The sequence below is a fragment of the Pempheris klunzingeri genome, chromosome 8, assembly GCF_042242105.1.
Source record: "Pempheris klunzingeri isolate RE-2024b chromosome 8, fPemKlu1.hap1, whole genome shotgun sequence".
NCBI classification, from domain to species: Eukaryota; Metazoa; Chordata; class Actinopteri; order Acropomatiformes; family Pempheridae; genus Pempheris; species Pempheris klunzingeri.
In genome coordinates this window covers 23228784-23240979 of record NC_092019.1, presented here as the reverse complement: position 1 = coordinate 23240979, position 12196 = coordinate 23228784, and the positions used below count along the sequence as shown (strand labels likewise).

The 12196-nt window shown below is 42.8% G+C and overlaps 2 protein-coding genes across 3 annotated transcripts in view; one reads left to right on the top strand and one right to left on the bottom strand.

The window, feature by feature from the left end:
• The first annotated feature begins 1055 nt into the window (after window positions 1-1055).
• Window positions 1056-7881, top strand: dnase2 (deoxyribonuclease II, lysosomal). The gene is made up of 7 exons (XM_070834720.1): window positions 1056-1223; window positions 1812-1909; window positions 2122-2293; window positions 3601-3703; window positions 4780-4944; window positions 6308-6526; window positions 6762-7881. The coding sequence occupies exons 1-7, from the start codon at window positions 1185-1187 to the stop codon at window positions 7130-7132; spliced, it is 1167 nt and encodes a 388-aa protein (XP_070690821.1). The 5' UTR covers window positions 1056-1184; the 3' UTR covers window positions 7133-7881.
• A 382-nt stretch (window positions 7882-8263) lies between these two features.
• rgl2 (ral guanine nucleotide dissociation stimulator-like 2) overlaps window positions 8264-12196 on the bottom strand; it is a 30485-nt gene continuing 26552 nt past the window's right edge. For both annotated transcript variants that reach the window (XM_070834718.1, XM_070834719.1), the window contains 4 exons: window positions 12046-12139; window positions 11680-11904; window positions 11345-11459; window positions 8264-10500 (listed from right to left, as the gene is read on the bottom strand). In XM_070834718.1, coding sequence (XP_070690819.1) covers window positions 10319-10500; window positions 11345-11459; window positions 11680-11904; window positions 12046-12139 — 616 coding nt within the window. In that variant the 3' untranslated portion in view covers window positions 8264-10318. The remainder of the gene's footprint in view (window positions 10501-11344; window positions 11460-11679; window positions 11905-12045; window positions 12140-12196) is intronic.

The window sequence follows — 12196 nt, the reverse complement described above, 5'->3', positions numbered from 1 at the left end:
TCCTCAAACAGAGCACAATTATGCACAACACTTTGACCAACAGCGCCGGTGGAGATCCACATTAAGAGGAGAAAACACATCAGAAGTCCCACAGAGAGACAAGAATACAGGTTTGTGTTTTTGTTGAATTAAAACAAATATAGGAGATCAATTAACTCATCAACAAGTTTAAGATTAAAGGTAAAAGGTCATGGTCTTGATGACACAGCCATTATTCTGCCTGATGACCTTCTCTTCGGCCTCTGTTCCAAATCATCAAGTGACACAAGGACAGATCGAAATTTCCAACAAAGAAGAGGAACAGAGTGGGAGGAAAAAGAAAAGCATATAACAAAAAAAAACAGACCACACTGTTCACCAAAATTGTGAAAGACTCAAACAGGAAGAAACAGCAGCAGGCCAACTAACCAGATTCAACTTCCACTTTTAACATGGATGTGTGCAATATGTGTTGAGATGAAGGTTCAGTCAGTAATGTATGTTTTTCTGGTACGGCCTCGGCCTTCTTTCAAAGATCAGATACCGACCACTCCAACACATGTTTGCCATTATTCCATTTATTTTAGATGGTGGATTAAGATTTCCTCCTAGCGTGGAGTCGGGATATTTCACTCAAACAGATTTGGGAGATTCAAAGTCTAAAAAGTCTGTCGCTTTATTGACCCTCTGTGTTGTGGAGAGTTCCAGTTATGTCAATGTTTTTCTTATGTGTAAGAATAATATCTCTCCTCTATATTATGTACAGTTTTATCTACATGATACACACTCATATTAAAGTAATGTGGTTGTTTTTTTCCCAATGCAGACCCGCCCATTAGGTGACGTCACAAACCACTTGACTGAAACCCAGGACTTTTAGAGAAGGAGCGGACAAGCAGCAAACAAGTTCCGGAGCATTTAAAACCCAGTTTAACCATATTTTCTGTGAGCCGTTGTTTCGTGCGGTGTGTACTCTTATGGTAAAACGTACTCGGGCGTGTGTTTTGCCTCCCTTTGATTGGTGTAATTCCCCTTTAAGAAGCCTGGCGGCGTTAGCTTAGCCTGCACCGGTAGCATGACGTCACTGTCTCATCCCGCCCTAGTTGTCCCAAAAACCGAGACAAGGATGTAAAAAGTAAATATGAAACTTCAGGACTGGGAGCTACAGTAGATGTTACTCCGTGCTGAGAGCAGGATACCAATCTATGGAGGACATGAATGAGGGAAAGCCCGCTCGTCCGGACGTGAGTACAAGCTGGGATTCCTGTCACTTTCCCTTCGCGGGTGGCAAACAGCTGTGATTTACAGACTTGTGATTTACTGTGTTGACACTTGAAGTTCACTTTCAGCTTTGCTTAGTTAAGTTTGCGTCGGATTTCTGATGTGATTCTCTGTGTAAGGTCCTCTGTCTGTTTCACACAGGTTTGTTTTTTTTTTTTTTTTAAATACGTGTTGCTTTAATACAGTGTGTTTTGTTTTTTCATTTATTTTTTCACACGTGTGTCACAAGATGATGCACCAGGATCCAGTGTTGAAAATACATTTAAAATCATTTATTCACGTTTGTACCATAGACTGTCCACAGTCTACTGATTGTACTGGACTAATTATTATGTACTAGTATTAAGGGCCCACTGAGGCACCTGCATGGGACCCTCTGAAATGTAGTTCCTTCTGAAACTCCAGTAAAGTGAGTTTCAGAAGGAACTACATTTCAGAGGGAAATATTGTCTACTGCTTCAGATGCTAGTTATCTGGTAGATGAACATTGTTAATACAGATTACAGTCATATATATTTACCTGCAAACATATATCTGTGTCTTGTCCTCAGATGTTTCTGCTCCTCTCCATGCTGATCATCTTTGTGCCACAAGGGGGCGACTCTTCTCCAATCAGCTGCTACAACGACCTTGGAGATGCAGTTGATTGGTAATTCACTGAACAGTCCTGGACAAAGCAAGCATGTTAAGATATCACACCTTATTGTGTGCTTTCAACCTGCTTGGCGTCAATAGAAAGATAAATGAAGGTCGAAACAATTTGCAACTCAGTGTAGAACCAAGGTGTCTCATTTACATCTTCACCAGTGTCTTCCTGTCTCTGTCTCTCTGATGGACTCCCCGTCCTATTCTCTGTTTTAGGTTCTATTTGTACAAGCTGCCTAAAGAACACGGCAGAAAATCTCCCCAGCATGGTGATCTGTATCTACTGCTGGAAAAAGGGAGTGAAGGATGGACTAATGGGAAGGGAGTAGTGAACGACACCTCGGGAGCTCTGGGCAGGACAGTCGGACAACTGTACTCGAAAGGAAAGGTGTGCTCCCATCAGGCATCTGTTTGTGAATTCAGTTTTGTTTGACCGAGAATGTATTTTTCCAGGAAATCCCCCAGGTGAAAGTCAGCATCCTTCTACATGTGATTCAGAGTTTTCAGTTCCTTACTTTACTTACGTTACTATTCACGTCTGAAATGCATGCATGATCGATGTGTATGACCCTGCCAACAAAAGTCGATGTCTAAGCCCACGGGGACAGGGTTTTGGTATTAATGTCGTAATTCAGATTATTTGAAGTGGGTTTGTATGAGGTTCCTTGTCATCCATAGTTAGTGTATTACTTAAAGTGGGACAGGCCCGACACTGAGCTATGCACTGCTGTGCACGAGGTCAGCAGAAAAACATATTATAGCCACCTAATTAAAGTCTCACTTGAAAAAAAATCCATCCATTTAAGTGTATGCTGTATTTAGAATATTTTCACTGCTTTACATCGGCATCAGACAGCCCCTTTCAATTGGTTTGAAGCAGCTCTGCCTTTGTCTTCACTCACTTCAAAGCCACCAGACTCCATTGACAAAAATAGTAATTCATGTCACGTAACACGGGAGCTACTAATGCTGCCTTGATTTGTTAGTTTGCTTGTGTGATTGTGCAACTTTGGTTAAACGGTTAGTTTGGATCCGAGCTAACATGCAATATATACTGTTTACAGTTCAATGATAAGTCATCTGTTTAAAGAGTGCTTTTCTAGAAACTCAAAGATCCTTCGCAAAAGGTTAAAACTGCTCATTAAAAGCACGACAACAATGTTAACACGCTGAATTACACATTAAAAGCAGTTCTGAACAGGGGAGTTCTGATTAGTGTTCTGAACATGGAGGGACCGGTGCAGTCTCTGATGTGTTTGGGGAGAGAGGTCCAGAGGGAGGGGGCAGATACGGGGAAAGGTTCTGTCACCCCAAGTCAGCTTCTTTCATACATCAGCAGGTGTCATTTATTTTTGCCTTCTTCTGCTTTTCCTCCGCAGTCCCGAAACTTTCATCCACAGACTTATTAAATGCAGCCATAAGCTTTCTTTTTAAAGAAAGTATATCAGCCAGATCAGAATAGGAAACTGAGAGTGAGAACTGAAAGTTATACAGTTTTACATTTATATGTAATTGGGCCGTTTGTCCCAACAGTTGTGGGAAAGGCGATAGACTTATACTGTGTCTTCATACATCCCCACTTATTGATGTTACACCGCTGTATTTCAGCTGATCTGCGTGTGTGCCTGTGTTTCTTGTGTTGGACGTACTGCCCAGTTATCATTTCAATGAAAAGAACCTCTTTCCTCTTCACAGAACACTGACGTAGCGTACATCCTTTACAATGACCAGAAGCCACTTGAGGACTCTGGTGACACATGGGTTGACAACAGTGGAAGCAGACGGGGGCACACAAAAGGTGAGCAGCTGAGCCCCAATACTTGTGTAACCCAGATAGGCTGCAAGAGATCTGACTTAATGCTCAATATAAGCAAATATGGGCAAATGGGTAACAGTGTATGAATGATGTCAAAGTAAAATGCCAAAAGTCCATTGCTAAACTGAATAAAATTAAGGATTTCTTACATCAAGCTTCATAATACTTAAATTGTTGACTTATACATTATGTTCATGCATTGATTCCAGTATATAAAACAACTGCTAATCTTAATTACATATGTCAAAAGAGCCATAAGGCACAAGAGTTGCAAAACAACTACTAAAACAAGACACATAAACTTCACAGACTTGGTTGAGCAGCAGAAGACTACTTAAGTATACTACAGGTGTTTAAAATGGGAGACGGCCAATACGACTCGAGGGGAATATACACATTCAAAGCGGTTAGAACTGACAACTTTTGAAATAACAAAGCATCAAATGACAATGCCAAAGGGGAAAAGAGAGTCAACAGTGAGTTTCAGCTCATTGTTTAGCTGTCCAGCTGCAGCTTTGGTTCAATCTCACTCTTCACTCTTCTCATACTGTGGGTTTTTTTTTTTTAGCCACGGCAGGCAGCTGCTTTCAGCAAAAAGTCTGTAAAAACCTAACAGCTGGCAGACACAGTAACAGGAACTGGTCGAAACCAAAAAGAGGGCTGGAAGAGTTAAAAGTGAATATCAGACTTTACATTTGCCAGGTGACCAGAAACTAGACTTCCAGCTGTAATGTTGCTCAGTAACTGCTGCAGGTGTAAGTGATCGTCTGTCTGATGACATGTTTACCGTAGCAACTTTAAAGTTGATAATATGTGTTCACAACTTGTTTCCACTGCCCCCAAGTGGCCGAAAAAAATCAGAAATCGCAGGTTTAAAAAAAAAAAAAAAGAGTCGGGGCTGATTTTATTTCTGGAGCATTTAAGTTTGAAAAAATGTGATGATATGTAGAAAGAAATGAGCGCAGGGGAGTTGATTTAGTTTTGCATGTCAACACCAATCACCTGGAGGAAAAACCTTGATGTTATCTGCTGACAGTTTGAATATGTCTGTCCCTCAGGTGTCGTCCTGCTGGATAAAAATCAGGGCTTCTGGCTGGTTCACAGCACCCCTCAATTCCCCCCGGTACGGCAGGCAGGACATTATTATTACCCCAGCAGCGGTGTGCCCAACGGACAAAACTTCATCTGCGTTACCTTCCCGCTCGACCGCTTCCAGACCATCGGTAAGACTGGAGTCCTGCCACGTGGCTGCAGGGTGCAGGCAGATGCTATAAAGAAACGCACTTAAAATGAATGATTGTATTGGATTACAATTAGAGCTGGGAGGCGATGAATCTTCATGCTGGGCCTTTATTGTTAGGATATTACAAGTTAATTGAGAATGAATCTGTTTTCAATATACTAGATATATTCAGCCTTTTTATTAAAACCTCATAGAAGTTATCAGCTGTTCATGTAATCCTCTGCCAATATAATGGAACTTGTATTAAACCTATAATGACACATAGCATCTATCAGCTATTGAATAGCTGCTTGGTAAAAGCAGTTAGTTTCCCATGAGCGTGTAAATGGTGTTAATAGCCTTTTCCACCAACATTATAATACCTCTAAACCTGAATCGCAAGTCGTGGGTGGTAAATTCTTTCTTACTGGGGGCTGTCTTGTCTTGAAAGGGATTTCTTCGGCCATCATTATCTCGTCGTCACTCGGTACTTAATAATCCAGTCAGGTGTTGACACAACGGCAACAATCCTGCTCCAAGATAATCAGCGTAAACAGGTGTCATCACCATGTCAGCGCGCTGCCTGTGCAGTTCCCTGGCAGACCCAGCAGTTGGCACAGTTGCTTTGGCAGTGCCTGAGGGTAATGTAATTAGACTGAGGTATGTTTCCACAGAGATATCGGCCCTCGCACTGCGGCAATGCATTTGCTCCATCACGTTCTTCTCCTCTCCATCTGGGATGCCGAGAGTGTGAGCGCCGGGGTGACGTTGTCGATGCACTGAGCATAAATGTTTTGTCTGACAGCAGAGGATAATCACAGCCTCGTCACGGTTCGTTTTAGAGCACCTCGCAATTTGCACAATAATGAGGGGAAACTGAGATCTGACGCCGAGTTCACAAATCCCATCCATCCGGCATGTGAGGTCTCGTATGCTGACAGAAATATTCACTTGCCTGATTAGTGATCTGATAGCACAACCACTTATGTTTAATGCATGGAGTTAGTGCTTATACAACAAGCCCATTAATCGATTTGTCAATTGATATGAAGTCAAGCAACGTGTGCAAAAAGAAAATCACACCAGACAAGTTAAAATATAGGGGCAAACTCTAAAATATAGTCATAGTCGTTACATTGGGTGTATTTTTTTTGCACAGTTTAGGCCAGTAGAATAGACAGAGATCAAGGACGGATGAAAGAAAGGAAGAAATGCTGTGTGTGTGGCTATATTATCCTCCATCATCTGTTGCTGTAACAATATCACCGCAACAGTGCAATTCATTTACTGTACTTAACGAATAAAGTGGTTCTGGAGAGTCGTTAACAACGTTTGCTGTAAATCTAATTTGTTTTGCACCACAGGAGAGCAGCTTCAGATCAATCAGCCAAATGTGTACGACTGTGATGTCCCAGAGTCCTTGGCGTCTCTGGTGCCCGCGCTGGCTGCCGTCTGTAAGAAAGAACATGTGTCTGGTCACACATTTCCACATATCAAGCCTGTGTCTAATCGCAGCGTGACTCTGACATCAAAAGACGGCACCGACTTCATCAGCTTTGCCAAAGGAGCCTCTTTTGACAACGGTAAGACTTCAGAGAAACAAGAGCAGTGTGAAGTTTGTTCTGGCCGCAGTTCAGGTTGTGTCAGCTTCGTATTCACTGTCTTTGCAGGTAAAAGCAGGCCAATGTGAGCGTGTTACGTTCTCATTTCTCATAATAATTTGCCCTCTGTGCTGTGTTGTTTGACCTAGAATCAGATTTTTTAACAGAATGCAGTTCACAGGCAATAAAATAATAGAAACTCTCTCCCATCCATCAGACTTGTACCACTCCTGGGTGGCCCCCACGCTCCAGTCAGACCTCCTGGTCCAGTTCTGGATTCGCTCCAGGGGCATCCTCCCCTCCGACTGCTCGCTGGGCTGGAAGGTCCTGGACATCACGCTCATCAACCCGGGGCAGACGTTCACCTTCAAGACCAGCCAGGACCACTCCAAGTGGGCTGTCAGCCCCAAGGCGGCCACGTCGGGGGCCGGGGGAGGCTGGGTGTGCGTGGGGGACATAAACCGGAACGAGGCGGAGGAGAAGCGAGGCGGCGGCACGGTGTGTCTGCAGGACCCGCTGGTGTGGAAGGCTTACCGGACGGCGGCGCTGCAGTGCGAGGCTTGCGGAGGAGGGACGATCACGTGTTGACACCCAGCGGGAGCCAGACGGGTCGAGTGGGCCTCAGGAACGGGTCATCGTGGGTTGATATGGGTGAGATAATATCGGGGTATGTAGGGTTTTTTTACCGAAATGTTTGAAATGCATGTATGTCTGGTGCAAATTTACTGAAATGATGATATTTAGTATTTAAAATTCATATAATAGAAACAAAAATTCAGAAATCTCTTAAGTGAAAAACTAAAACTGATCCCACTTTGGCAGAAAATAGCGAGTTAGAGGGACCTCATCGCTCACAGTAAAAAGCTGGTTTCTGAAATAACCAAAAGCATTTTACTTGTTCAGAATGATTACTGGCTGTTAGGAAGGGCTGTTCCAGTACATACTCCTCTTTAAATTAGATACAGAACAATGTTGGAGGAGTAGAAGTAGTCAGATCTGGAAGCAGAGGGCCTTGTGGGAAATGCACGTGCTCGATTTGAAAAACACAAAAGCCTCAAAGTGCCTCTTTAAATGAAAAGCATTTGTTCAAGTGTCTTTAAAAGCGCCGGGTAATGTTTTAGGTGAAACTGAAGAGACGATGCTGCAAACCGTATAAGTGCTGCCTCGCTAACTTTCTAAATCCGCAGTGGCTGTTCATGTCCAACTTTGCTGGTGAAAAATGAACAAAAATTGGATTTCATGGAATTTAAAATGTATGAACAAAGGAATGAATTGCTGTGTTGGACTCGGCACGTGCGCACGAAGCTCTGACTATTAAACCACAGACACTGACAACATTCAGGTGTGAGGAATGCTTTAATACTTTGTGTCTCGTGTATGCTTGTATTATTAGCTGGCTTGGCACGAGTGTCTGAGAATTTAAAATGTGTTTTTCTGACATTTCCAGAACTTTTTTTATTTTTTTTTTTATTATGTAACTTAGATTTTGCTATTGCATCACATTTGCACATACATTCATTCTGATCTTGGGTATTTTTGAAGATAAAGATGCTGGCTGTCGTGAATCTGAATAAAAAAAAAAAAAAAAGACTAAAACAGAAGTGTGTTAGTTTACCTTATCCTCCTTTTAATTCCTTTTATGGGACACTCAGCGGCATGGAAGATTTCTTTGTATCGAACGTGGAATGTGTTACAGCACATCAGTCAAGAGCAATGGAATTCATATAAAAAGTAAATTTATTACCACAAAAATAGGACATCCTGTATGTAGTGCATAAATAGCTTTGATGTGAGACTACACAGCACCAGAGGTGACTGCATTTCCTCCATGTATACTGTTTACATTCTAATGCAAATATGGGGAAAATGAGCATCCTCTAGAAAGGCACTAAATCAGTAACACAGCATAATGCTAGCACGTGACACGTGAGGAATCCTCTCCCCGGTCCTGCTGTGCTCGCGCCTCAGCCAACAAGGAGGCCTCACCAGCACCGAGCGGGTGCAACCAGAGGTCACAAGACTCTGCCAACGTCCAGAGTTTTCCACAGAGGTCGTGTGTTTAACCCTACACCGCAGTGTTAATTCATAACATCAAACTGGAGCTTTGTGCTTAATGCAAACAGCAGGGAAGATGTGTTCTGCTGAGCTGCGTAAAGATTTGCATAAATTAAGTTTAGCTTATGCTTTGTTGAAAAGTTCAGACCTGGAAAACCTTAAACCTAAAGATGGTGGTGTATCATCATGCATGGTTTTTCACATGGTTTTTGTACTACAGTGATATTCAAAGGCAAAGCCACAAGCTTTGAAAGTGCTGCAAGGTGTGTTTTAAAGCTGCAATAATCCATTTTTGGCCGCTAGGGGTCGGAAAGAACTCCTGCCTACGTACACATCACGCAGAGGAAGAAATATTTGTGTGGAGTTGTATGTCTATCCATCTGAAGAAATAAGTGCGTGTCATTCTCGTTTTAGATGTGGTTTGGTTCAGAGCGACTCCTGAGAAAAATGTGACTCTTTAGCGAATTTGATAATTGACTTTTTTTTTTTGCACCAGCTAGTCCCTAACTTTGTGTGTGTGCTGGCTGCCGTTGGGCTGGGTGGCATACAGTGGGCGTTTATCAGAGCTAAAACAGCTGCTGCTGAAAACAGGGTTGGTAACAGCTGTGAGAGGGAACCATGAAGTGGAGGAAAAATGAACTAAAACAGGCCAAACTGCTCTATAAGAGTTTTCAGAATAGTCACTGTAAGCTGCCCCTTTCACAATACGATCAATTCATTCCTAATATAGAAACATTGATTAATGCAGCTTTAAGTTTGTGTTGAAATGGATATCTGCTTGAGTCAAAGCTGAAGTAATTACCCTCACTGTCCAGAGACACATGCTGGCCTTTTTCAAGTGGAACTATCTTTGCATGTATTTTATGCATTTTCATCCTTGTGAATTAGTTACTGGACAGTCAGGACCCACAGCTCCTCGCCAGTGTAAACACAATGTTGACATCATACAGGCATACAAAATGTAGAAATATATACAAAACACGCATATGTATATCTGTAAATATACATATATGTGTCTTATTTGAGAGGCTCCAGTGCTTTGCTACAATAATGTGCTTGCACCGAGTGCTGTTTACCAGAACCAGGTCTGACAGGCTCCGTGTATTCATATTTCATTATGCCCCCTTCCCCCAGAAAAAACACACTCTCATAAATCCTTCAATTGCGTGTCAGGTGATCACAGAAGTTCTGACAAATTGAATCATCTTTTTCTTTACGTTTACAAGCGAAAACCCATGGCTGAGGCGCACGACAGCGAGGGATTTCCTGGTGGCTGTAAGTAATTAGAACAGATCTAAGTCGTTGAGTTGGAATGAAAACAGGCATCAAGTGCTACCTGACTGGGACTCAAGAGCCAGCACCAAAAGTACTCAGTTGAAGGCTTCCACTGCTCTTCCTCTGGGTGGAAATGAGTAATGCACACTGTTTGGAAAAGAGGAACGCTGACACTGTTCTTCAGCAGCAGGTGGCTCTGTTGAACACAGCAGGGCAGCCGGAGGTCTGAGGTGTTTGACTAAACCTGCTATGCAGACAGTTAAAATACAAGGAGACTTGGTCTTGGTGTTTTGGTAGAACAAGCTTTGTGGGAGAAGGCATTATGTAGATGTTTGTTGTGCTCAGGAAAGGCCACATTTACTGTCTGTGAGAGCTGCGTTCATGTCAGGGCTTCGAGGAAAGTCCGTCACTGTGGACAAAGTTAGGCTGAGGGAAAATCTAGTCTCAAAATAGAGTCCTGACCAGTCTCCTCCCCTTGGCCTTGATTCGAGGAAAGGTGGCGCTCGTCTCCGTGCTGATCGGCTGTGAGCCCAGAGGAGTGTTTCCGCCTTTCTTTCTCAACAGGAAGTCAACACTAGATGACTTCATGGCGTAGAAGACATTTCCTGTAGCAGGGATGACCAGTTCTGCGTTGAGAGAACAAGAGAGACGAATGTGAAGCTTCTCCATAGCGGCCGCGTCGATAACTTTAATAATCCAGAGCTGACAATGCATGAGACGCCCTGGTGACCTACAGGTGAAGGCACTGACCATGAACTGCAATGGGCAGGGGGCTGGTGTTGCATGTTGTTCCCCCACTAATCTCTCACCTGCCTTCTCTTTACTGTCACCATTCAAATAAAGGATAACTGCAGTATTTTTAAACCTGGGCCCAATTTTTTTTTTTTTTTTTTTTTTTTTTACATATTTTGGGTTTGAAAAGACTGGCAGGTACAAAACGTTTTGGAATTGGCTCAGCTGGTAGCCGCAAACGTGTTGCAATGGCTGTAATTCAGTCCTTTGGAGCAGCTGCACCAGTCCAAGTATATCCACTAAAAGTGCTTGTTTTGGCCACCGACAGGCTCAGATTGTTATAACGGATAGTTATTATGGATTTTAACATTACAGAGAGACCTCTAAGATCCTTTTTGTTTAACTAGAAACACAGTTTCCAGTGACAAAAACAGCAAATTTACCAGTAAATTTCCTAAATATTTGCACCTACCAGACATTTGGGGGCAAAAAATATAAAAAAATAGAGCTAAGATTTAGAAATACCAGAGTTATTCTTTGAGGCATAGAGGTTGAATAATATTTTTTTTCCCTTTATGACTGTTTAAAATAAAGATCTGGAGATGATCTCAGTTTTGTCTACGTGTAGACAACATAAATACACCATCTAATCATAAAACTTGTCGTTAAATACAATGCACATTTCTTGGACAGGAGCGGGTTTGTTTTGCTTCTGCTGCACTGGAAACACGTCTTTACCTTTTCCTTCAGACAGAAGTTGGATCAGCTCGTATCTGGACGCCTGTTTGGGGTCCTGGTTGTGCTTTTCTAAGGCAGAGCTGATCACAGTGGGGGTCTTGTCATTGCTTGTAACCTGAGAGGAGAGAGGAGGATAACAATGACACGAGGACAGTTTGATTTACACTAATGATATCCTGAGCCCGTTGTATCCTGAGGATCTGATTCTGATGACTATTATTATGGGATCATCGCACACAAGAGGAAAGGCTGGAAGTGCAAGCATGTCGCAGATAATGTGGGACAGAGCATTTTGTACAGTCTCACTGCTGCTCTAAATTAGATTGAATTTTTACCAGTATGCTTCGGTAAAGGTTTCCATCCTGCAGGTCCATCCGTATCCTGATGATCCGCATGTCTGGCCCCGATCCTTGGGTGTTATTGGTGGGGTTGGTGCCACAGGAGGCCGATCGACGGTGGGATTTTGTTGGAGTGGATGGAGTCAACGTGGCAGGGGTGGAGTCGTTTGTTGGAGGAGACGTGTCAACATCCAAACAGGACACAGATGGAGATCTCATATGCTGCAACAGAGATTAAAAAAAAAAGTGTGCTGTTGATACCCAAGGATGTTTTCAGTACAACGCTGGTTAGAAGCTTTGGACAAAAGAAAAAAGTCACTCCTAAATGCAAAGTTAAAAGTATGCCAGCTAAAAGTGTATTACCTTTGTCAGTTTTGACAGCAGATTATTGACAGGGGAGGGGAAGTCAAAGAGGCTGTCACTGTCACCAGCCAGGCTGGTCCGGGAGGTACTCAGGCTGTCAACACACGAAAACACGAAATAAAAACAGGGTTGAAACTAATGATTGTTTTTA

Coding starts and splice junctions, on each gene's coding strand:
- dnase2 (XM_070834720.1), top strand. CDS start 1,185: ATGGAGGACATGAATGAGGGAAAGCCCGCTCGTCCGGAC. Junction 1,224..1,811: donor GAAAGCCCGCTCGTCCGGAC/GTGAGTACAAGC, acceptor TCTTGTCCTCAG/ATGTTTCTGCTCCTCTCCAT. Junction 3,704..4,779: donor CAGACGGGGGCACACAAAAG/GTGAGCAGCTGA, acceptor TCTGTCCCTCAG/GTGTCGTCCTGCTGGATAAA.